Source organism: Podarcis bocagei (genome assembly GCF_964188305.1).
Source record: "Podarcis bocagei genome assembly, chromosome: 8".
Taxonomy (NCBI): domain Eukaryota; kingdom Metazoa; phylum Chordata; class Lepidosauria; order Squamata; family Lacertidae; genus Podarcis; species Podarcis bocagei.
In genome coordinates this window covers 72,226,070-72,252,645 of record NC_138133.1, presented here as the reverse complement: position 1 = coordinate 72,252,645, position 26,576 = coordinate 72,226,070, and the positions used below count along the sequence as shown (strand labels likewise).

General features: G+C 44.0%; 1 protein-coding gene across 2 annotated transcripts in view; it reads left to right on the top strand.

The window, feature by feature from the left end:
* The first annotated feature begins 12,681 nt into the window (after nucleotides 1–12,681).
* RSPO2 (R-spondin 2) overlaps nucleotides 12,682–26,576 on the top strand; it is a 110,338-nt gene continuing 96,443 nt past the window's right edge. Inside the window, exons 1-2 of one of the 2 annotated variants that reach the window (XM_081205194.1) lie at nucleotides 12,682–13,091; nucleotides 14,016–14,345. In XM_081205194.1, the coding sequence (XP_081061320.1) occupies nucleotides 14,252–14,345 (94 nt within the window). In that variant the 5' untranslated portion in view covers nucleotides 12,682–13,091; nucleotides 14,016–14,251. Of the gene's footprint in view, nucleotides 13,092–13,258; nucleotides 13,601–14,015; nucleotides 14,346–26,576 lie in introns of those variants that run through there. The other variant, XM_081205193.1, reaches the window with a different exon arrangement.

The following is a 26,576-nucleotide window of genomic DNA, read 5'->3' as shown; positions in this document are numbered from 1 at the left end:
AAACCAGACAGACCTCAGCGTAACACTCAAACTGGAAGTGTGGCCCTCAAATTGGAAGTGTAACACTCAAAACGGAGCACATTCGGCTGCCGAAAAAAGTTTACAAACCGGAACACTTCTGGGTTTGCAGTGTTTGGGTTCCAAGTTGTTTGAGTACTAAGGCGTTTGAGAACCAAGGTAGAGACTGATATGAGAGAGACATGTTTTGTTGCAGCTGGGTCAGATGAAGGTGTCTGGTTGTGCTGCTGCAGATGCACCGTGGCATTTCTCTCTGTGCTCCTTCCGGCAGTCGATCCTCCTTTGGTCGCTGCTGTGAATACACATTCTGTCTGTCTCCAGGCACTGTGGTTGTCTGCAAGGGATTCCCACACGGCGGGGTTGATGTTGCCAGCCTCCATGTCGCGTTTGCATGGGTTGGTCTGCCAGCGGAGTAGACCAGTATTCAAATTCTCAGTCAGCCATAAAGCTCACTGGGTGTGGAAGACACAAGATCTACCCACTCTGGAAGAATGGCAGATGAAGGTGATCGACTGCGTGGAACTAGCAGAGATGACTGGCAGAATCCGAGACCAGGGAGAAGAGTCGGTGAAAGAAGACTGGAAGAAATTTAAAGACTACTTAAAGAAATATTGTAAAATCAATGAATGTTAGAAAGATGTTGGATAGAAATTAAGTGGTTTCCGGCTGTAATGTTTTAGGAGATATGAAAAAAAAGGACTATAAATGGGTAAAAGTTCTATGGTAAGGATTTGCTGAACCAACAAACTGAATTGGAATACAAAGAAGGGAAGTATGAGGAGGTCGGAGGAAATAAGGATATGGAAGTTATATTACTGAAAATTGATGTGTGTTTTTAATTGTTTATTATTTTGTATGTTTATTTTTGCATGTTTTGTATGTCTTGTATGCTGTATGTTTATATTCTAAAAATTTTCAATAAATATCTTTAAAAAAAAATAAAGCTCACTGGGTGACCTTGAGACAGTCACTGACTCTTAGCTTACTTTACAGGGCTGTGGTGAAGGTAGAAAGGTAGTATAGAAATATAAGGAATATAAACAGCATGGTGGTATTCTGATTGTCTACAAAACTAAGGGTATGTAAGAAGGTGCAGGTCCTGATATATTTCTTTTATGTCTAGGCTAATAGCCAATCTTTTTTAGTTAACAGGTGCTTCCAACTTATTTTGTCTATTTAAGGAAGAAAAGGATACTAACATTTAAGAAGTGTGCCATTTTCCAAGGGGAAGGGAAGTCAAAACGGCTGACGAGGATATCCACAACAATGTCAAAAAAAAAAGAGGTCTTCAGAGCAGTGATTAACATCTTAGTCAGTGTTCAGCACAGTAAAATGTCTGGTGCAGAAGAAAGCCTGCTTGTAATCTTTTGTTAGAAATGCATGATCTCACTACGAATAGATTCATGAGCGTGTTGAGAGATGGGTTTTATTACGAGCAAAGATAAGCAAGGAAAACAGATTGTAAAAGTCAGAACTCCTCAAACAAGGGTATGGAATCAGCTTTAAACTTCTGGGCTATGTCATGCTTTTCAAGAGAGATGCTTGACTGGAGAGGTTTATTAGCTTGGCCTGATGCAGTCTTGTGTGAGATCTACCATCCTACATCACCCCAATAGTTTGCCCCTTTCCCTCCCTCCAACAAGTGGACAGAAACCGATCTCTTCAGTGGGATAAAAAACAATCATAATTAATTATACAGCGCTGAACTCAGAACATGTTCTTGAACTCGGAACATGAAGGTCTAGATTGCATTGGCTGAATATTCTGACTGATGGCTATTTGACCATCCTGCTCTTTCTAGAATCCCATTGAGTGAATGGTATTATGGTTTGGAATGGAGAAGTAGTTGGTAGGGAAAGATTATGCTTCCTCTTTGTTCCAACTTGTACCCTGTAGATAGCATCTTTTCAGGAAGTCCTGAAATGCCAGAATCAGGCATTTAGTGTGGCAGCACTGATCCACTGGAACTCCCTCCAGTTACATATCAGACAGTTGCCATCTCTGTGGTCATTTGGACATCTGTTGAAGACAATCCTTTTTCAACAAGCCTTCTAAGTGGATATTTTTATACTGCTCGGCATCTGTATTGGCTTTGAAATTGTTTTTAAATCTGCAATTTTGATATAGTGTATTGTGAAATCACTTTGAGATACTTCATAGGAAGTGATTCGTAAATGAAATTGATAATCGCAACAGCAACATAACCCTTTACTAAGTGTGCATGGGATTATAGTATTCATGGTAGTTTTGACTTCCTGCATGTAAGTTCTGCATATGGTAGTGGTCGAGAATCTTCTTGGGCCCAATAGCTTCAGGTGCTCAAGTCTCATCCAAGAGTGGTTGGAGTTGCACAGCAACCAACTACTAAGTGCCTTAACTGAGAAGGGGCTATGTGTGGCCTATTGATTATCACGATTTGAACTCCAAAAGGGCTTCTTCAGCAGCTGCCTATTTTCAGAGTGTTGGGGGCTATCCCATTTCACAAGTGGTATTTATAGCATCCTGAACCCAGTTGATCACCTCCCTTTCGCTGGAGGTTATAAGTCAGGAAAATCAAGTCAGCAGGTGGTGGAGATATAGACCATACTCCTCCAAGTGCCTTGTCCATGCCTTCAGATCTCAAGAACAGAAATTCGTTCTACAAAACCAGATATAGCTATTAGAATCATGGAATTGTAGAGTTGGAAAAGGCCCCAGGGGTCATCTAGCCCAACCCCATGTAATGCAGGAATCTCCATGACAGATGGCCATCCAACCTCTGCTTATAAGCCTCCAAGGAAGGAGAGTCCATAACCTCCCAAGGGAGAGAGATTGTCCCACTGCTGAACAGCTCTTACTGTCATAAAGTTTTTCCTGATGTTCAGTCGGAATCTCATTGACTAAACTAATCTGGAAGCATAAAGTCATGTGACCAGGCCCTGGTTGGGGTCCATTTGGGACTTTGGACAAGCACCCTGGCAGCCACTCTTGGCTCAGTGCAACGACCTCCCCTCCGCAAACTGCGAGAGAAGGCTTCAATCAAAACAGTATCTTGTTATATAGCTTATCTTTCAATTCTATTACAGAAAGAGAAGACTTGGATTACTTGAAGCATCTGTGTGCCAGTTCAGAGCTGAAAAGCAACACCCACTGCCAACAAAATTGTTGCCTTCGGGCTTTATTTATTCATTTATTTAGGTAACTCCTGTGCTCCCCCGGAAAGGTATCTGCGGTGGGTGCGGGATTATTAAACAAATTGTGAAGTCGGGGGAAAGTCTTGTCGAAGTGTTGTTTGAAGCAAAAGTGAAATAGAGAAATAAATACAAGCTTTTAAACAAAGTACTCAATGCAAAATGAGCAGCAGGAAAGCTGTCACCAACACACACCCAGCAAGGCATGTGCAATACACGAATGCTGCAAATGCAGCAGCCCATGATATTTCCAACCAAAAGAATATAGGAAGCTGGCCTGTATTGAGCAAAATGTTAGGCCACCTTGCCCAATATATATACTGACTGGCTAGCAGCTTTCTGGCCAGAAGCACAGGTGGGCAGCCCCTCACCTGTCATTCCCTCTTATGGGTGATCTGCATGCTAATGGTAGTCTATGGCTGATGATAGGCAGAGCCTGAGACAAAAGTGGTCTGGAATAACTAATCTGAAACAAAGTTCATCCCACTAGTGATGCAAAAAGGAATTGTTTTTCATTTCACTCTGCGATTCTCGCCCGCAGCGCTGTTTCTATTCTACTGCATTCCGTCTGTCAAAAACGATGCTATTTGCTTCACTGTCTGATGAGGCAAAGCGATGCAACTTACATAAGTTACAGTGCCACTGTGGCAATCCCATTCCAATCATTTCAGTGCAGAGGAAAACACAATTCAAACGGGGCAGGGTTATAATCAACCGTGTATCGATGGTGGACTGAAAGCAACAGCAGGGAATACCAGTTGTATTAGCAGGATTGATTTGCATCCCAGATATGGGGCAAATAAACAAACACCAGCAATTTCCACTCTTGTTTCTGTCTCCAAAAGCCCGACATCTGGCAGGGACTGGCAGGGCTCTACAGAGTGTGTGGCAGAGGCAGGGGACCAGGGTAGTGACCCATAAGAGGGGACCAGTGATATATGGAGTGTGGCATCGCCCGCAAAGCTGGAGCCAGGAGAGGAGGAAGTGTTAAGGCATAACAAGGCGTAAGAAGATGCACCAGATGCACTGGAAGAAGAAGAGGCTGTTCAGCTGACAGATGAGTCCATAAACTCACCTTCCCCATCCCTGCTGTCTCCTAGAACCAGAAGGGGCATACAAAAAGAGTAGAGCAGTGACAACTTTGATGCAGGGGAAGTCTCAGATTGCAGTGATGCAGGAAGAGGGGAGGCACCCCACTGTTGATGCAACTGCTTCATAGGGCCCAGACCTATAGACCACTGCATGGAGGCTAGAAGTGCATGTATCTGCAGCACTATGGTGTTTAGTGTTTTTCTTGTCTTTTTTTTAAAAGAATTTTTATTAAAGATTCACAAATTATATCAAACACAACAATACAGACAAACACAAACAAAAAAAAGAACAAGTATAATTTCAAAACCTTATTTTCTTAAAACTTACTTCACCGACCTCCTCATACCTCCCCTTTCTGCATTCCCATTTCAAATATTTAATTCAGCAAATCCTCACCCTTAATTTTATCTAGTTGTTAACCTTTCTTTTCTTTTAACTTAATCTTTACAGCTGTAATCCACTTAATTTCTAAAACCACATCATTCTAGCACTCGTTAATTTTACAATGTTTCTTAAGATAGTTCTTAAATTTCTTCCAATCTTCTTCCACCGTCTCTTTTCCCTGGTCTCGGATTCTGCCAGTCATTTCTGCCTAGTGTTTTTCTTGTCAGTAAAGAGTTAACTATCAGACACATGCCTTCCTGATCTGGGACAGCTATGACAGCACCCTGCTTCAGTTCTCAAGCCTATGCAGGTCTATTCTGAACTAAGTTTGATCAGGTTGCTTTCCAGTAAGGGTTTATTTCTTTTGCGTTTTTATTAGTAAAGGTAAAGGGACCCCTGACCATTAGGTCCAGTCATGACTGACTCTGGGGTTGCGGCGCTCATCTCGCTGTATAGGCCGAGGGAGCCGGCGTGCAGCTTCTGGGTCATGTGGCCAGCATCACTAAGCCGCTTCTGGCGAACCAGAGCAGCGCACAGAAACACCGTTTACTTTCCCGCCAGAGCGGTCCCTATTTATCTACTTGCACTTTGACGTGCTTTTGAACTGCTAGGTTGGCAGGAGCAGGGACCAAACAATGGGAGCTCACCCCGTCGCAGGGATTAGAACCGCCGACCTTCTGATCAGCAAGCCCTAGGCTCTGTGGTTTAACCCACAGCGACCAATACGGCAACTGCTCCGGAAAGCAAGTGAAAGTAATTTGTTTCCTACCTAATTTGTTCTTACGACTGCTGGGAGGAAACATTTGTTTTTCTCAAGCCATACCAATCAGGAATAAAAGAAAAAGAAAATATAAAATGGGTGGTTTATCAAATAAAACACCGCCCCTTCTGATTGTTCTGAAACTGGATAGAAAGAAGGGAAAGCAGACTTTAAAAATAAGAATAATAAAAAAGGAACTGATCAAGAGGAAGGAACTCTGATGAGATTAAATAACGGGTTATTTCCAAGGGCTTCTGGGAGCTGCAGTTTGCCCACCTGTGATTTTAAATATATTAATGCCAATGGATGGTACTCTCTCCCTACAAAATTTCCCTGCTCATTCAGTGCACCTGGTCATGGAGAAGTCAAGCCAATCCTCTTAGATGTCCACGTGGCAGCCTCGCAAAATTCATTTGGGAAAGCAGATCCTCCAAGACAACAAAAGACCACCTCTCTCTGGCTGGTGCTTCCAAAGAGAGCCAACCAAGAAAGAAATGCTACAGAACTGAGCAGTGAGGGATGCACTGGAACCAGTCTCAGACTGGGGGAGATGGGTTTGGATCAGCTAGGAATGCAAACAGCCAAGTCACATGGTTAATGAAAGGAAGGGGTACAAAATATCACATTTAATACTTTAAAAGCCTTGGTAATGGGGGGGGGGGAAATGCATGGTCCATTACAGCCAAGACCGTATCTATGCTTGAAAATCATGAGTTGCATTTATTAGTGTTATCATATCAACCACTGAGGCCTGAATGAAGAATTTTATCACTCTTGTTGAAGCAATGCTCCCTCTAGATGTCAACAGAATAGCAGTTCTGACTTCAGCATATATTGGTTATTCCCCACTTAGGAATCTGCATGGGAGGCAGAACTGAGATGTGAAATTGCTGATCATCTAATAAAAACATGTAACTTGTTCCTTAGACCAGTCTCCACACCAGAAGATTATGAAATGGACAAACACCATTTTAAAAAAAGAGAGATGAGGGTTCTTAGGTTATTAAAATAAAGATGAGTTGACATAATGTCTGCTCTGGGTAAACTAATGGAAAACATTATAATATATATATATATATTTGATGCATATGCATGTAGAAGAACAAATCTTAAAGAAAAGGTGTGGATTCTGTAAATAAGGCAGATCTTTAACCTTTTAGATTTCTTTGAGCATGCTAATTATCATGTCAATACAGGTGATCTCCTAGACATTGTATACTTGGACTTTCAAATGACTTTTAATTAATACCCTCACCAAATGCTCATGAGCAAACTTAGCAGTCTTGGGACAACAGGACAGGACCTCTTATGAACTGTTAAAGTACAGGAAGCAGAGAGCAGGAATTGTCATTGGTTGCATAAAAGAAATGGAGTCCCCAAAGTACAAGTAGATAAATAGGTACTGTTCCAGCGGGAAGGTAAACGGCGTTTCCATGCGCTGCTCTGGTTTCATGCTAGCTACATGACCCAGAAAAACTGCAGACAAATGTCAGCTCCCTCAGCTAGTAAAGCGAGATGAGCGCTGCAACCCCAGAGTCATTTGCGACTGGACTTAACAGTCAGGGGTCCTTTACCTTTAAGTATTAATATTAGAACCAGTATGTTGCTTGCTTTTCTGACCCACCCACCCTTTTGCTCACTAGTCCATGTTCTTTTGTTGCCATTCTGGTCTTGTTTAACCACAATTACTGCTCTAAGGCAGAAGAAAAACAATTCTTCCAGCTCTACAATTCTCAGATTCTATGTGTTCTTGATATGTCTGGATCATGCTGAACTTGCGGCGATGGGTCAATTTTTCAGGGTGAACTACCTGCTGTAACCTTCACAGATATCCTTTAACTGGCCTAAGACTTTCAGAGCTGTGAGACTTCACTTTGTGCTGCTTGCTTAACTGCTGAATCTATATAGTTCTGTGGTTCCCAAAAAAATCCATTGGCAAGCCCCGCAGGGCCTGTAGCCTCTTTGTCAAAACACTTTGTCAGGAGCTTATCAAACATTGCTAATTGTCCAAGATTCTTTTCAGACTCCCTTTGCTATTATCAGTTGGCAAAAATCTGCATTTCACTGTCCAGTGAGGCATTACAAGTTCTCTTTTTCAAAACAGGGATGTTCTGGTATAGGCATGTTCAGCACACCACATTGTCGGCCCTTCCTGACCCATAGGCAAATTTGTAATTTTGAGAGAGTGTCGTGGGCATTGTCCCTTCTGGTTGCCTCTCCCCTCCCCACTCCTGGCAGAGAAAACACACAAACACAAACACACTCACCCACACACACTGCTTTTTCTGAAGAAAAACTGGATTCAGCAGAACTCTGATGGTTGCTGTTATTTTGCTTGTAGAGGTAGGTTCTGTGGCTTGTCCAGTTTGTTGTCGTTTTGTTTTTATACATTTAAAATTGGTGCTGACAATATTGGACGTTTTTAACCAGTCTTGTTCCAAGTCGCCTATGGCAACTAATAAATGGAACTAATAACATACAGGGTTCTTCTTGCATGCATGGAACATATGGATAGCACTGTAAGTTGTGTCATTTTAGGAGGTGAAACTAAATTTTTGCACATTTCTCCAGTGAGGGGGTCTTAAAAATATATCTTTCGGTGTGAGGAATTCAAATCTGCTATTATTTTTGTGACTGGACAACGTTTAGCTTGGTAAGTCTACATTTGATGAAGAAACACATAAGCTGCTTTCCAAAAGCCAAAGAATTTTAATTTAGGTATTGCTAAATAGTAATAATATATAACTGCAAGAACTTGGCAATCGTTTTCAATGATTTTTATGCACTTTTAAACACATTCTACTAACCAAGCAAAACTAAATTATATTAATTTAACCCAAATACCTTTTGAATTCCCAAGTCATGTTACAATTTGGAGACACTCTCACTTACCCAAGTCTACAAGTCAAATGTTTGAGTGAATGCAGTTTGAGTCATGAAATGTTGATGGGGCAGCTGAAAACAAAAATGGAAGGTAGAAGAAAAGGGGGAACTGAACTGGCATAGGCCCCTTAGACTCTCTCAGGCATGGGTAGCCTGTGCCCCCCAACATTGGCCTCCCAAGTCTTATCACCCCTAGCCAGCAGAGCCAATGGTCAGGGGTGCTAGAAGTTGGAGTCAACAACATTTGAAGGGCCAAAGTCTCTCCATCCTTGGTTTATAACAAGTCATCTGGAATGGGATGGAGGATTGGGGAATACAGTGGTACCTCGGGTTACATACGCTTCAGGTTACATACGCTTCAAGTTACAGACTCCGCTAACCCAGAAATAGTGCTTCAGGTTAAGAACTTTGCTTCAGGATGAGAACAGAAATCGTGCTCCGGCGGCGCGGTGGCAGCAGGAGGCCCCATTAGCTAAAGTGGTGCTTCAGGTTAAGAACAGTTTCAGGTTAAGTACGGACCTCCAGAACGAATTAAGTACTTAACCCGAGGTACCACTGTACATTTCTGATCTGCAGAGCTGCAAGTCCTCTTCCATATTGCTATAAAATATCCAGGATTGAGGCTGCTATAGCCGAGTGCTCCCAGGAAGAGGAATTACAATCACATTTTGGAACAAAATGTTGCAATGCACAAAAACCTGAGGGCGTACACCCCTGGGACATATTTTTATAAACACTCCCCAATGAAGGTTTTTGTTTTTTGTTTTCGGTGGGAACGTGCTCTGAAACCTTGATAACTTTGAACATTTGGAACTGCAGGCTCATGATTAACCTAGCCAAACAGACAACACAGATGGATGGAGGGTTTCCGAGTATACTTTCAAATGTTGAAGCTGACCTTTACTTGGCTGCATTGGCCGTTTTCTACGATGACTCCGGCTATTTGGCATTTATTCTGTGCCAAAAGATTGGCACGACACACAGAACAAAGCAGGGCCACAACCCTTGCTAGATGGAGACAGGGAGGTCACTAATCGACAAGTCAGCAGGAAACGTTTATGAATGGGCAAGATCCAGACACAATTCAATGGCTTTCGGTGCGGTTGACTTCAAGAGCAACGGCGACAACATCTAAGGAGCAGGGAGAAGACATTTACTTCAATGGCCCCTTTCAGCTGCTGAATAAGAATAGTCAGTCACAGGAGACTCCTAAACCATGAAAATAAAATGGAAAACAATTTATAAGTAGCTAAAACAAGACGGTTTTAGAAGGCAATGCTTCTGAATACGAGCTGCTGGAAACCACAGGAGAAGAGAAGGATCTTGCTGTTGGGTCCTGCTCCCTGATTTCCCAAAGGCAACTGCTCAGGACACTGTGAGATCAGAATGCTGAACGAGATGGGACATTGGTCTGATTCAACAGGCTCTTCTTATATGCCTTGGTTCTTGAACGCCTTGGTACTCATATACAGATAGGTAGCCGTGTTGGTCTGCCATAGTCAAAATAAAAAAATTCATTCCAGTAGCACCTTAAAGACCAACTAAGTTAGTTCTTGGTATGAGCTTTCGTGTGCATGCACACTTCTTCAGATACGTATCTGAAGTGTATCTGAAGAAGTGTGCATGCACATGAAAGCTCATACCAAGAACTAACTTAGTTGGTCTTTAAGGTGCTACTGGAAGGAATTTTTTTATTGGTACTCATATGTTTTGGCTCCCAAATGCTGAAAACCCAGAAGTAAGTATTCCAGTTTGCGAATGTTCTTTGGAACCTGAGCATCTGCAGGAAGCTCCTGCAGCCAATCGGAAGCCGTGCCTTGGTTTTTGAATGTTTTCAGAAATCGAATGGACTTCTGGAACGGATTACGTTCGAGAACCAAGGTGTGATTGTACTTATGATCATGTATAGGAGTGAAAGGCACAGTTGTGTAACAATTATAACAATTTCTCCAAACAAATTATGACAACCATAGCTCCTGGACTATTTCCTGTTTCATTTATCATCAGAACAAAATGGAGAATTTCTCGCAGATGGCAGCTGTAGATCCTCTGACACCCTCATTTGACTTTTCAATCCATTGTTAATCTTTTTCTGTTGCATAGTTCTTCCACAAGAGCATAATCGGTGGAGCTATGCTACAAGGGGTTTGTTGCTCCCAAAGACTGCAATCCAAAGGGAAGGTTTCAAAATTTTTAAAAGGGCGACTATGTCACTGCTCAAAAAAATGCAGCTCACTGCCAAGACCAACAACAATGTATTACATTTTAATTTTCTTGGTATCTGTTGCTTCTGAGGCCAAAAAGAAGCAATTTTTTTTTATAGTGTGCTTATCCCTTTCAGTATGACATGCAGTGCCATTCTAAGCACATAGAATTGCTTGACTGAACTCCATATGATTTACTGCCTAAGTGTGTGTAGGACTGCAGTCTTAAAATATCCAGAGATTGTAGTGGGATTTTAATTTGCTTATTTATTCAAAATCTTTTTACCCATCTCTTCAGCCAAAGAAAGGCTCCCAGCTTCAAGATTCAGTATGACTTTTTAAAAAAGATATGAAAAATTGTCAACTAGTTGCACAAGAGATATATAAAACTCAAACTTATTAATCAGCATTTTATTAAATAATTCACATATATTATTATTGACATTAAAACACTGTAATTATATAACATAAATGCATGGTAGGATAAACACCTTAAAACATTATGAAGTCATTATGGGGAATGGGGAAGCAAAGTATTTCTTCTGGAATAATGAATAAATTGGTTTCCATTAACCTCTTTTTGGTCCTACACCCATTTACTTATATGTCAATTTTGCTGTTAAATCAAACATCTCAAACTTTTGCTAGGCATTGTGTGGTGTCCAACCAACAGAAAGTGGTGCAGCAGAACTTTGCCCATCTCCCCCCCTCAATCTGGGTGGTTTTCAGTGCTAGTCCTATCTATGCAGAGTAGATCCACTGAAGTGAAACAACACTCTGGAACAGAACTGACTAGATGATTTAGCTGGATACTGACCATTCTTTTCCTGTCTGAGATTATTATTTTTGTAATTGGTGTCCCTTTGTAATTGCTGAGGTCACACTCCGAGGGTGGTTCTCTCACTGTGAGATGTGAGGTTACAGGGAACCAGGCAGAGGGCCTTCTGGGTGGTGGCATCCCTTCAGATGTCAAGGAAATAAACAACTATCTGACTTTTAGAAGACATCTAAAGGCAGCCCTGTCCAAGTAAACAGCTACTTTCATGGAGGAGGGTCAAGATATTAACTGATATGCATGAAATTTCATATATAGCTATATAATCCCTAGTGTAGTAAGATAAGACCTTTGGAGCAGGCATTTTCAAAAAAGTTTTTATGAACCACCCTAGTAGGGCAGTAATTGTTCCTTGATAATTTGTCGCTCCCTTCCATGATGGCACCTGGGGCTACCCCACTCCTGCCTTCCTACACCGCTGGGAGATGCTCATTCAGGTATACTGGATGGAGGCCGTTTAGGGCTTTAAAGGTCAGCACCAACACTTTGAATTGTACTTGGAAACGTACTGGGAGCCAATGTAGGTCTTTATATGTGTCATAGGGTCTCTACATCCCTCATGGTTTGGAAAGCAGTGCTCACAGTAAAGGAGCTACAATTCATAGCTATCCTGTTATTGCTTAGGAAATGCCGTGTTTTCATGACTTTATCCCCAAACCAGCTTCCATTAGAATTGAGGAAAAAAGAATGGCCTAGCTGTGTTTTAAGTGGGCAGTGTTCAAACCTAGTTCATAATGAATCAGATCACTTAATCCACCATGCTCATGGCACAATGATATGACCAACTAAGTTAGTTCTTGGTATGAGCTTTCGTGTGCATGCACACTTCTTCAGATACACATGCACACGAAAGCTCAAACCAAGAACTAACTTAGTTGGTCTTTAAGGTGCTACTGGAAGGAATTTTTTATTTTGACTATGGCAGACCAACACGGCTACCTATCTGTAACTGGAACAATGATATGAGTGAGGCATCTTTTTTCCTGATGGGCAGCATTTCCCCCTGGTCTCAGACAACTCTTCTCAACTGTGGGCTTGAAACGGGGATATGCAAAAACACGTGCTCTACCAGTGACCTGCAAGCACCGACTCCCACCTTCCTTAACTGGTACGCGCACACGACAGGCAGCAATGCCACCGGTGAAGCCTGGGTCACCTCACTGCCTCTTGCAGCTGCTGCTGCTGTTGGGAAACAAGTTTCTAAGACGCCTGACCAGGGGCATTGGGAAAAAGGCAGCAGCACGGCGGCAGCAGCAGCAGCAGCAAGACCTCAGAAGGCGGCGGCGGCCAAAGGGAAATGCTGTGGCGCATAGCGCCATCTGCTTACAGCTGCCTCCGGGCGAGCGCCGGCGGAATCACCCCGAACAGCCGCGGGGCTGGCTCTGCGCACATGATCGCGACGCTGTTATAAGAGAAGTAGCGGGAAAGCAGCCTGCTGAGCCCAGAGGACGGGAACTTCGCTCACCTCTGTGCCGCAGCGGAGCTGGGTAGGACTGGCGCCGGGATCCCTCCGTGGAGAAGGAACAGCAGCAGCAGCAGCGCGCGGGGGCGAACGCGGCTCTCCAAACGCGCGCCGGGCAGCAGCAGCTGCAGCGCGGCTGCAATCCCCAAACTTCGCCGGGCTGCCCACGTGTTTCCAGGTTGTTTAGTGGGCAGCAGAGGCGAGGCGCTCGGCTGACCTGCCGTCGGGGGAGCGAGGGAGCTGGCCGGCGGCGTGCACAGGGTGGCGCCCGCCGTCCGGGGAGGTAAACTCCGCTTTTGCGCGCGCAACGACGAGGGGTTGCGCCTCTCCAGCCCCTGATTCAAAGCGAGGTTTCTCTTTCGGTCTTCTTCTTTTCCCCCTCCCCCTTCTCCCCCCCCCGCGTTATTTAAAGCACCTCTGAGCGTCTCGGTCGTTAAGGGGGCGAGCCCGGCTGCCCTGTCGAGTGGAATCAGCGCGACTCTCGAATTGGGGGCAGGGTGTGGCTACGTTTGGGGTTAGCGCGGTTTCGTTCCTGCCGGGGCGCGCTTCCTGCGCACGAGGTTTAAAAGGACCTAGTTGCGAGCGGCGGGGCTTCTTTCCCAAAACACGTGCGCGGGATCGGCTGCGTCGCGCTCACCTGGAAGGCCAGGGAAACGCCGCGCGAGGTTTGCGCCCCAGAGAACGCGCGTCGAGGATCGGGCTGCGAGGCTCGTCGGAATCGAACGGACCCAACCTGGAGATAACCAGGATCGGTCGGCGTCGATCCCACCTTGCTTCCAGGGAACCTTAAAGGTTGATCTACTGGGCGGGGGGCGGGGGGAGCCGGAGCAAAGGAATGGCTTAGATCCAACACTGTCCGCGCTCGTGTGGACCCAGCCTTCGAAATAGGTTTGGTTACTAGTGATGCAGCCCGTTGTCTGGTTGGTTACTCTAGAGTAAACCCCGTCGGAGTCAAGGTTGCTTACTCCCAAGGGTGTGCAAAGCCCAACGGGCGGTTCTGTACGCGTCTACTCGGAAGTAAGCCCCGTAGAGTTCCGCGGGGCTTACTCCCGTGTAATTGAGTATACAGGGTTGCAGGCAGCCTTAAAACTATTGATCGCTCCGTATTCTCTCTCTCTCTCTCTCTCTCTCTCTCTCTCTCTGTCTCTCTCTCTGTGTGTGTGCGCGCGCGTGTGTTTAACGTTTATTTCCTTCCTCCGTCTTTCAGGTCCGAGGAGATGCTGGAAGTTGCCGGGACTTCGCTGGATGTACTAAGGGGCTCCGGAGGCGTGTGAGCTGCTTGGCTGCTGCTGCCGCCGCCGTCCTTCCTTGCGCGCCTCGCTCTGCCTTGTCCCCTCGCCGCCTGCAAGGAGGGCGGTTTCTGGTGACTCCCCGGCGCCGCTGCCGGCGACCTGCAGCCTCCGTCCTTTTGCTGCTGCTGCCGCGAGTCCCCGGAGCCGAAGGATGCAGTTCCGTTTCTTCTCTTTTGCCTTGATCATCCTGAACTGTATGGATTACAGTCACTGCCAAGGCGGCCGCTGGAGACGCAGCAAGAGAGGTGAGTAGCGTCTTACCCAGGCTACTCCGGACCTCCCCCCACCTCCCGGCTCTACATCTTTCCTCAAGCTGGCTGGCTTCCCTTTTCCCCACTTGGTTTTGCCCGTTTGTGGTCTCCGGTAGCTGACATGGCATCCGAGTCTCTCCCAGCTTTAAAAGGCTGTATAGGGTTACTTTGGTTCATTTGGCCTTCCCTTTCCATGGAGGAAAAAAGAAAGTTCCTTTTCTCACAAGCTTCCCCCCTCCCAATAGAGGGATACCCCATTAAAAGTCCTTGAGCCCTTCCTGTCTGATTCAGACATCCTAATCCTAATTACGGTCATTCATAAATCGGTCCCAGGCATGTGGGTAACAGGCTGATCCTATATATATGCACCTTCACACAGAAGCAAATTGTGCTGCACTCAGTGGATTTTGCAGTAAGTGTGCATAGGACCACAGCCTTGCTGCAGAGCCGTAGGTGGGGAGGCTGGCCAGGGGTTTTTTTTGCCCAGGCAAAGCCTCCAGAGGGGTGCCATTGAGACTCCCATCCTGTGTGTGTACATGCACATAAAACATGGGTTGCGTGTGTGCCAAACTGGATCTCTGACCCAGGTGAAATAAAGCCTCGTTTTGCCCATGGCTTGCTAGTGTAGGATTGGGGTGGGAAAAGGGCATTTTTAGCCACTTGAAATTGAACGGCTTGTTTATGCTTTAATGCTTTGTAGTTGCTCTGTTGGAACGGCAATCAAGGTGGGCTAAAAAGTTGTTAAACAACCCCCCCCCCCCAGTGTGCTGGTGATTGTGAATTGTGATAATGATTGCAAGTAAGTTTACATGGAGTACAGGATGTGACCTTTCTATGTAGAGAGCTCATGGGCCAAGCGAAGGAAACACAAGCTAATTGCAGATAATAATTTTGCTCTAGGTGTTCTGAGCTGAACATGCCCGCCCTCGCTCTAGGCTGGTCCCTCTGGGGGATTGACAGAGGTTAACTTTTTCAATTAGAGTCATTGAATGAGGTCTTTAAAAAAATAAATAAGTGTGTGTGTGTGTGTGTGTGTGTGTGTAAGGGATGGTGTGTGGCAGTCTGTGTTTGCAGCATAAATCCATTCATTGGCAATGGATCTCCTAGACCTAGAGTATATTGGGCAGTAGGTTGCCTTATAGGAAATAAGAGTCTGATCCTGTACATGCTTAGTCACACAGATTTCAGTGGGACTTTGTTCTCGCTAAGTGTGCAGTGGATTGCAGCATTAGCATCTGATTTCTAGATAGTGATCAAAGAGTGACAGTAAATCCTTTAATGCGGGCAGTAATGGTGGTTGTCTGCTATACGTGCTCACAACTGAACGCTGCTCACTTTCACGGCTGATCTGTGTGCTAACTCGCGACTCCTGTGCATTTTTGTAAGTGTACCTTGTAACTTTCCTGCTTTAAGGGTTGCGAGGAATTTTCACTCCAACTGAATAGGGGAGAATTCTACAGCTAGCCAGGCATGGTGGCCCCCATTAGTCCCTCCATCAGCTGGCATTCATTTCACCTCTTTTTTTAGTTTAATGTGTTGCTCCCCAGTTCACAGCATAGAATGACAGGACTGTTTTGATGCTGCTGCTTTGAGCTGTTGCTTATAGAACAGACTCATTTGCTGTGCCTCTCCTGTTTGGGAAATCAAGAGAATGTGGGAAATCTGTTCTCTGTTGGTACTCTTTGCTGCTCCAAGAAGACGGTTGCAGCTCAGTAGTGATTCATCGAGATCTACCTAATAACTTGAGGATCTGTTTCTCACTCTCTTCAGTGACTGGCAGCCCTATCATTTCCAGAAGACTTATGCCAGCAGATGTAGAAAGTTGCGTTTTGGGGAAAATTTGATAGTTTGAATACAGCAAGTCACTTTCCTTCAGGTCCGATTACGTAGTTAACCCATTTCCACTGTCCCCCCCCCCCGCCCCGTCCCCTTCACCCAAAGTTCTGCGGCTTGACTCACTCGCTTGAGTTTGCTTTATTAAAGCAGCCTTGAAAAGGAGTCTGTAAAAAGAAGGAAAAAAAAGGAACACATGGGCTTAAAACTTTGCCATTTATGGCACATTAATGGCCAAAAAAGGGGGGGGGGATGACAAGAGGCAACTCTCATTCCTGATTTCCTAGAGCTATATCTGAATTTGCTGTGGGCAACTAGACGGGTGACTATTTACTAGGTGACTAGTAAGCTGTTCCATGAATATACTTCTGACTCTAAGGGTCTTTTGTGTTCCTTGCTGTTGAGACTTTAAGCTGGAGAGAGGGGCAAGGGAGGGAAGGAAGTATGAAGTTACTTTTGCTTTCTGTTTCGTGTTTCTTCCTATCTTTTCACATCTTCTTCACAGGGGGATGCCTTAGCTATAGTTGCGCGGAGAGCATATGCATCTCCTTGCAAGATAGATGCACCAGTCTCACATGTGACATGCTGCAAAGAAGTGTGAAACAGGAAATAGAAGTTGGTTGCACTTCCTGTTAACCACACTGCTTGGAATGGTGTGAGTTACTTTGTGGTGTGGCTGATGTGGTATCCTGGTTTGTGGGCCAGAATATTTGTTTGGATCATCTTGTCTTCAGTCCCTTTCCAGCACTAGTGTGATCCCTTCATACTCTCTTATCTCGATTGCAGTCCTGTAATACTCGCCAGAGAGAAAGTCCTAATTGTGAATTCAGCGGGTTTTGCTTCCGGGTAAATAATCACAGGCTTGCACCCTTAGTTCTTGCAGTGATTATATTTCTAGGAACAAACACCCGTGTGTTGGGCTGTGTTCACACATTACGGTCAACGGGTGTACAACCTGTGTACAGCTTGAGCTGCACGTTTATTTGTACGGTTATTCACAGGTAGTGTTCCACAGGTTGACTGTCCATGTACGTAACAATTGAGCTGTACAGATCAACGAATCTGTTATTTCTCACAAATGCTTGTGTGTTTATAGAGACCTCTTGCATCAGTGTTAAGCCTAACATGTGAATGAACCAAACATCTCCTCCGGTTGGTGAGATGGCTTGTTTCTGTTCAAAACAGACCAGTCTTTGCATCTTCAGTCTATTCTTTTTGAGCTCCTGTTTGGTGACAGAGCACTAAGATTCTTTTATTTCCCTTGGGTGATCGCTCTCCACCACTCCGATCCTTGGCTTCAGTTGCCACAGTTGTCACTGCAGTTCGAATTTTGTGCAATTCGCAGTTTGTGTCCCAAGTGAAGTTCTGAAGCACTCAAATCCATTGTCTCGCCTCAAGAAAAGAAAAGAAAGACTCCACTTAATTTCTTTCCTGCTGGTTGCCTTGAAGCTGACCAAGCGACTTTAATATAAAACTGTTTTCTTTTAAGCTTTGCCTGAAGGGAAGTGGTAGTAGATTTGGATTATATAGATTAAATTGTATCATGCTAATGACTTGAAAGTTGTTCCTTGGAGTGTGGAGCTCGCCTTGATTGCTTTCTAGCCTTATAATGTTTGGGTTTGTTTAGGCCTTTGATTTAATGACATCTTGTTTGTGTATATAAGTATTTATTGGGTGTCTTTGAGGGATTTTTAAATTGTGCTATTTCTAGATTTTTTTTTTGTTTACAAAAGTTTACAGAAATCAGCAAAATATACAAAGACAACTCAATCCCTAAAACAAATCCAAATATATATTTTTTAAAAAATAACAAACAGCATCAATATTACTAAAACAGCCTAAAAATGGACCAACATGAAATTAATATAAAAATCATGCTAAAACAGCAAAGGGAAGGTAATTTGTGCACTAAAACTTATGATTGAAACTGAAAGGAATAATCCTTCCATAGTGGGTCATGACAGAATTTTAAAAAATGAAATTAATCAGACACATTGAGTTACATCTGTGCTCTGCTAATTGCAGGTGGCTTCTGTTGAAATCAAGGGGAGGAGTTTGCAACGATGTAGCTAAAGCACCATTTATTTCAAGTGCAATTAGTTTAGTCTGGATCCAGCCCATCCAAACTACAATCTGGAAAGCAGCTAAAATAGCTTCAGCAGTTAAACAAAGTGTGCAGAAAAACAGCACTAAAAACTGGCAGTGAAGCATAAAGAATTAAAACACGCAAACAACAGCAGTTAGATGCAGAATAGTGGAAATGTCAATTAAAAGCAGGTTAGAATAAAAAGCTCTTCAGTGTCGGTTTCAAGGAAACACCAATGGAGGGGCCACTCCTTCCCCTGCCTAGGAAGGGAGTTCCAAAAGAAAAGCACTATGTATATATCTTGAATATATACATGTATGGAGCCAATGCTGAAAAAGCCCTGCTAGTAATGCTCACCAATCTAATACTGTTTAATACCATACATTTAAAGGACATGACTTTCCCTCCATAAAAGTCCTGGGGACTAGTTTGTTAAGGTACTTGAAAATGTAACTTTCCCAGGATTCTTTGGGAGAAGTGATGTGCTTTAAATGTACATTGCGAATGTGATCTTTGTTAGATTTGAAGAGGAAGCTATGTAACCCAGTGTCAAGTCTTGGTTGACATGTTGTTAATTTGATGGTTTTGTCTCAAAACGTATGCAAGGGGTACTTTTGCTTTCCTATACTGTAAAAGGAAAGGACCACGGTGCTAGTTTTGCCTGTGGCAAAATAATAATTATAATACACCCCCCCCAATCCTCAATTGTACATTGTTTGTTGAAGTCCGCCACACAGCAGAAATAACCTTTTACTGTTAGTGCTCTGCGCATGAGCACAGTGGGTAAAAACAAGCTAGAGTAACTGTTTTCACATTATCCCATCTCACTGCTTGGTCTGTGTGGATGGTTTTAGAGTGTCTGAACAATGCATGTAAATCTTGCCCGGTGAGATGATTGTACTGTCGTGAATGGTGACGTCCTTTCAGCAAATGGTGTATAATATTGAACCCCCGGATGAGCAGGTATTTGGGCTTAACATATACATAGGGTATACATAGGGAAGTAACTGAATCTTTAGGCGCAATAAATGTTTTGCTTCATCGTCTCTTTCCATCAGCAAGAGGCCGTAGCTGACAGAACAAGCGAAATGTTGATATAACAGCACCCATGTGGACAGAAACACACACTGCACCTTTTCACCTGCGTCGCTTTGAAAAGGTCTGTAGGGAATGCGTATACTTTCCCGCTTTTTATCTCCGAAAATCCACCTACCATTTTTTTAAAAAATGTATGTAGTCCTCTCTTCCTCCTCTGATAAGTTTTTCCAGGTTTTGTCGGGTAACGTTAAAACCTGGTCGCTTTTTTTGCTAAAGCTTTGTGAAATGCAACTGCAGGTTTTCAGGAGTGCATGAAAACTGCACTGAGGATCGAGTAGTCCTAAGAAATTTGGGATGGCAAAATTGTGCAAAGTAGTGTTCTCTGTAGAAGTGTAGCATGTTGATTCTCCCCCCCCTGATGTTCCCCCTCCACTTTCTACCAGGTAGCTTAAACTTTTTCTTTTTCTTTTTGGTAGTGAGTGGTTAAAACATCATACTCTTCTTTTGATTAGTGACCAGTTGAATTTCCTTTGTCAACATAAAAGCTGTAGTGTGTGCCTTTAATTAAATGTGGAACTACCTCAGACCCCAGGCTAGACGGTCTTTTGCAAGACAGCTTAAGAACTGCGTAGCAGGAGAACCTAAATCTAACCCGCGTTGTGCGAATTATCCCCCTCTTCTACTCCCCTCCTAAAAAGAAAAAAGAAAGTCCCATAAGCTGGTTTTAATTGATCCCATGTTCCCGAGTTGATCTTAGACCAGTGGTTGTGTTTATGGGATGACTGGCTTGCCCCAAAGAGATTGAGTCTAGCTTAGCTTCTTGTTGGATGTTCAGATATTGGCTGCATAAGAATTGGTGTTGACAGCTGACTTATTGAAGTTAGTCTGTGCTGTCACTCCTGGGCTTTTTATTGTGGTCTATGAAAATGCAAAGTGTTCAGCTAATTTAAAGGAATGTGTACTAGGATGTTAATGGCTAATCTTTGCGTATAGCGGAGGGTAAAAGCGATGCTTACTGCAGAATGCCGAAACATGGAATTAAGATTCCTGTAACAATTTCCCCTGCACACACACACACACACACACACACACCCATCTGCAAATAATCAGGCACACACTGTGGGGTACTGGCATGTAGAACCTTCCTGGCTCTCTCTTGTGTCTCTTATGTGATCTCAGATGCTCCATAATATCACTTTCTTAATGAAATAAAATTCCTGGCGTAGATCATCTCCTCTGTGGAGTCGCATCCAGTTGAGAATGGCAAGCAAATCTGTCATTTCTTTTGACTAATGGTATTTAAAATACAGCTTAAAAACACACACACAGGCAGAATGAAATATATATTCATATGTCTGTATGTACAAGGCTGGATTTTAGCAAATATTCTTCTGGGAGGTTATGGTGGCTGTGCTATATAGAGTTTCACAAACCATCCAATTTGTTTGTTTTCCTAGCCATGTACACTAGGGGCTTTCTGGAATTCATAAAATATGCTGGGTCTCTTGAGTTATTTGGGGAGGAAAGAAACACAAGCTTTATTAAGGGGCAAGGTACATGTTATGCATTTATGCATGCAACAGTGTATCGGTGCCTTTTTTTAAAACAAAGAAAATCAGTTTGGGGATGATGAAATATACAACAGAGAAGAATGAAGAGGTGCTTAATTTTTATCCCATCCATGGATTTCTTGCTCTTTAGCCTGTCCCAGTCCCCCCCCCCAAATGTGTTGGGTTTCAAATGTGTGGAAACATGCATTTGGAATTGTGTGGGGAAGACGGGCTTTGCACAAAAGGGTTAAACCCCTCTCTGCTCCCGATGGTCTCCTCCCAAAGTAGCTTTGCATTGACAGCAACAGCAACAAAAGTGTTGCAACACACTTCCACATGTTGGTTTAAAACATACAGGGGCAGCCCCATGAATGCAATCCAGTGCCCAGTTAAATAAAGTTCTTTTATAAACCACTTACTGGTTTTTCAGATGGGCTTTACACACATTTATCTCTGTAATCTGCACAACTCCGTGTGTGTGTGTTATACAGTTCCATGTTTTCTGCCCTTTCAAAATTAGGTTTGGACAGGATAGTGATAGATACCTATTCCTATCAGGAAAAATGTGCGCAGAGGATTAAGCGGAACAGACACAATTGCATAGTCAGGCGAGCCCAGAGAAAATAATTTCCAGCGTTTTTCTCTATCCTTCCAAACTTGAGAAATAAGCTCGGCTTCCCTGCCCTGTCAAAATTAGTTTTTTATTAAACAAACACTGCCTGACAATTAGGCTCTAGGTTGCCCATCCAAATCTTTTCCTGCTGTTTTAATGCATCGGCACTAGAGCTCTGTGGTGTCAGTGGTTTGGCTTTTAAGTGGAATACCTCCTCAAAGAAAGCCTTTCTAATATTGGATGTGCCCTTTTTTGTGTTGGGGTAGGTTTTTCACAGATCGCCAGAGATGGAAAAGAAAAGGGGAGGGAGAATGGCTGTGATCCTGTGCACACTCAGCTGGGAGTCAGCCCCGCCGAGCGCAGTGGAACTTTATTCTGAAGGAACATGGATACTGTTCTGCTGTAATCCAGAACTCTCATGTTATGGGACAGTCATGTTAAGAATTATTTTGGAGTATTTTGAATTCTATGAGGCAGGCTGCAATCCCATAACCAATTGCCTGGGAGTAAGCCCTATAGAACTCAAGGAAACTTGCTTTCAAATAGACACAAGTATAGGATTGCAGCCTTAAGCTGCTAGTCTTTCTCTGTGGATTTGCTATGATTTGTTCCCTTACAGTGCAAAAGCCCACTAATGCTGTACACCAATGATCTACCCATTTTTTTCTGGCTGGGGGACGGACCCAAAGTTGAGCTTTTTTTGGGGGGTGTCGCAGCATAAATCAATAGCCAACTAATAAACCCGCCAGCAATAACTCCCTCTTCCATCTTTGCAATCGTGCGTGATTGAAAAACAGAGCGGGGGATGGGGCCAGATGCTCTTCTTCCACCGTAGAGGAAAATAATAATAATAATTTATTATTTATACCCCGCCCATCTGGCTGGGCTTCCCCAGCCACTCTGGGCAGCTTTCAACAAAATATTAAAATACAGTAATGCATCAAACATTAAAAGCTTCCCTAAACAGGACTGCTTTCACATGTCTTCTAAAAGTCTGGTAGTTGTTGTTTTCTTTGACATCTGGTGGGAGGGCGTTCCACAGGGCGGGCGCCACTACCAAGAAGGCCCTCTGCCTGGTTCCCTGTAACCTCACTTCTCGCAATGAGGGAACCACCAGAAGGCCCTCGGCTCTGGACCTCAGTGTCTGGATAGATCGATGGGGGTGGAGATGCTCCTTCAGATATACTGGACTGAGGCCGTTTAGGGCTTTAAAGGTCAACACCAACACTTTGAATTGTGCTTGGAAATGTACTGGGAGCCAATGTAGGTCTTTCAAGACCGGAGTTATGAAGTCTCGGCAGCTGCTCCCAGTCACCAGTCTAGCTGCTGCATTCTGGATTAGTTGTAGTTTCTGGGTAGTTTCTGGGTCACCTTCAAAATGAGCCTGCGATCGACTGCAATTGACCACTAGCACCAGGGGATCAACCTGTTGATTGTGGTCGACCGGTTGGACATCCCTGCTGTACAGACCCTAGTTTGCAGTGCGTTATGTGCATCCCATGTGTTCATGTTTTCCACCCTGTCCCCATGACACCATCCTTATTCAAAGGGCATCCCAGATTTAATGTGATAATTTAACACATTTATTCCCGGTTCCATTTTAAACAAAGCGATGTGAATTCACACTTTTGAGTCTTTTGTGGATCCTGTGCCTTTTTATTCTAAATTGGCAGGTTTCTTGATGGGTGTGGGATCAGTGATGAGTAAGTCTTTATTTTACCCATGGAATGCCCTCTCTTAACTCACCTTCATATCAACTTCTATTTCTGCAGTGAGGCTGAATGCATGCCTTGCATTATTCTTAAAAAGCGAGAGAGTTGTATAATAGTATATTTTGTTATAAAAACGGGAGGATATCAGAGGAATCTGTAATTACCCCCTCCCCTGCCATAGAACTGAATATGACATTGGGGCAATTAAGAGAGGCTGTTCAAGCATTACTCATTCTTTCCCTGCACTCAATAGGAAATGGACTGAACCTATGCAGAAGAAACTATGGCTTGGTTTGTACACAGTGCTAAAATAAACTATGGCTTTGCATGGATGCAAGTCAGAAAATCATGGTTGCTTCATTTCTCCTCCTCCTGTGCTACCAGGAACTAAGCCATGGCTTGGGTTAGCCTTACATTTGAATCCCGGGCTTTTAGCTTGTCCTACTCCAAACAAGCCACCTTCTGTTCCCAAGGGCTATTCTTGTTTTGTTTGGGGGCAGAGAAATGAAGAGCCTGGGTTTGGGATATAATGCTAAGCCAAACCGCGGCTTAACTTCCAGAAGAGTAGCAGGAGTGGGGGATAAGCGAAGTGGCTGTGACTTTCTCACTATGCACCAGCAAAGCAGAGCGTTGCTGGGAACCTTTGCTGAGTGGGGCTTGGACATCTGAGGCTGCATACACTTTGTGCATTTACAGAACTCCACTCCAGAAGAATCATGGGAACCTTTGCTTGCTCCTTACAAAGCTATGGTTCCCAGCACCCGTAAACTACAGTTCTCTGGGTTTTTGGAGGGGTGCTTTTAATGTATGGTGTGCATGTGTTCATATGTGTGGCTTTAGGCAACAAGGTAGGAAGGTCTCTGCCACAGGGAAGGGCACTGCTAGATCAAATTGTGCTTCTGCGGGAAGCTTTTTTTAAAAAAAATTAGCTTCTGGCTAATTCTGGAAAAGCCGTGCTTAACAGACCCGGCTCTGATGACCTCCATTCGTACGATAACCAGCCCAACATCTCAAATTGTTTTGCTGGCATTGCAGGTAGGTGTCATCGCAGATCTTGGAGAGCCGGGAAAGGATAGTGCTCCCCTCACAAACCTCTTGCAAATATTTCAAAACGTATGTGGGTTGCAAGCCAGCAGACCAATTACGAGGAAAAGCCCGTCCTGATTTTTCAGCTCGTGTTTTGATAGCACTTTCAGGAGCTGGCTTTCCAAGATTGCTAATGCACTGATGTCGTTTTGATCTCCTAATGCATTCTTGGATGGGGATCACCTGGCCCCTTCTGCAATCCCTGGCAGTGCAGTGCAGTGCTTGGGGAACTTGTAATGCCCGATAAATGCATTCGACGGCTTCTTAGGCTGAGCACACACCGCATTTCATTGTGGGATCAGTGGAGACTTAGCACTTGTTTTTTTCTATGCAGTCCATACTCAATCTAGATCCATTGCTTAATTTTTTTTGTCCCTGGAAAGCACGTTTTGAGAAACTGGTTTCATCCTGAAAATAAAAGCTTGTTGCAGTTTGAGTCTGCTTTACCCCACAGTATTCAGATTTGGAAACAGATGTAGGTGGTCCTGGCACTGTGTATGTTTGTGTATCCACGTTGCAGGTGGGCATATACCAAGATCACAACTGCCCCTTCCTCTATTCTCCTGGCATGTGTGCAGGGAGAAAAAAGGCTGTGAATAACCTAATCAAGGTGAGGGGTTTTCAAACACGTGTCATGTAACTATACCTACCCACCCTGTGAATGGCAGGATGCAGGATCTGTGCAGATTGAAAGCAGCATTTTGAGGATGAGGGTGAATGATTATTTATTGAGAAAAGCTACCTGTTTGTGCTTAAAAAAAGGGTTGTGGTACACGCAGCCTGAGACAGGCGCTTTTGAGAGCTTGGATGTTGAGTGAGGATTGCTGTAACTTTTCCAGTCAAAATTTAAAATAAAATACAATATTTACAATAAAATAAAAAAAGCCAAGAATAAGCGAATCAATAAGATGCATCGCTTGTCAAGGCGGAAAGTAGTCCTTTTAAGTTATGTTAGCTCACTGAACATGAGCAGTTGGCTTGTGATCTCAGAAGCTAGGAGCTAAACTCGAGGCTGCAGTAGAGGGCATTGATATCCATCTTGTTCACATGTAAAGGGTGTCACAATGCAATTCTATGTGTGCGCGTTCTCAGAAATAAGACCACTGTGGTCAGGGTCTTGTTCCCTGGTAAATCTTTACAGGATTGTGAAAACACTCTCTCTCTCTCTCTCTCTCTCTCTCTCTCTCTCTTTCTCTCTCTCTCTTTCTCTCTCTCTCTTTCTCTCTCTCTGGCAAAGGAGCATAGTCCATTGATCCAGCAGCTTAAAAGCAATACTGTGTAAGAATATTATTTATTTATTTATTTATTTATTTATGATTTTACTTCTTGCATTTACACCCTACCTTCTTTTTTTCAAGGGGGCATTCATAGTGCTCCTCCTCCCTTTAGCCCCCTACAACAAGCCTGTGATGAGGTAGGTCAGGCTGAGAGCGAGTGACTGACTCAAGGTCACCCAGCGAGCTTCATGGCTGAGTGGGGATTCGAACCCTGTTCTCGCAGGTCTTAGTCCGACACTCTAACCCAGGGCTTGTCAACCTGGTCCCTGCCACCCACTAGTGGGCGTTTCAGGATTCTAGGTGGGTGGTAGGGTTTACCATGGCACAAGCTGAATCCTTCCATTGAGCACTGGTGGACGGTAAGGAAATTTTACCATTGAGAAAGATGCATTAGTGGGCGGTAGGTATAAAAAGGTTGACTACCCCTGCTGTAACCACTAGGCCACCCTTAGAAGAGCTGCTGGACTGGACTAAAGGTACCTCTTGTACCACATCCGTACAGTGGTACCTCGGGGTACATACGCTTCAGGTTACAGACTCCGCTAACCCAGAAATAGTACCTCGGGTTAAGAACTTTGCTTCAGGATGAGAACAGAAATCGTGCTCCAGCAGCACGGCAGCAGGGGGAGGCCCCATTAGCTAAAGTGGTACTTCCGGTTAAGAACAGTTTCAGGTTAAGAACAGACCTCCAGAATGAATTAAGTACCGTATTTTTTGCTCTGTAAGATGCACCAGACCACAAGACGCACCTAGTTTTTGGAGGAAGAAAACAAGAAAAAAAATATTCTGAATTTCAGAATCCAGAACAGCAAGAGGGATCGCTGCGCAGTGAAAGCAGCAATCCCTCTTGCTGTTCTGGCTTCCGGGATAGCTGCGCAGCCTGCATTCGCTCCATAAGACGCACACACATTTCCCCTTACTTTTTAGGAGGGAAAAAGTGGGTCTTATAGAGCAAAAAATATGATACTTAACCCGAGGTACCACTATTTCTCAAGCTGGGTACCCGGATGCAGGGACTGAAGGCAAGAGT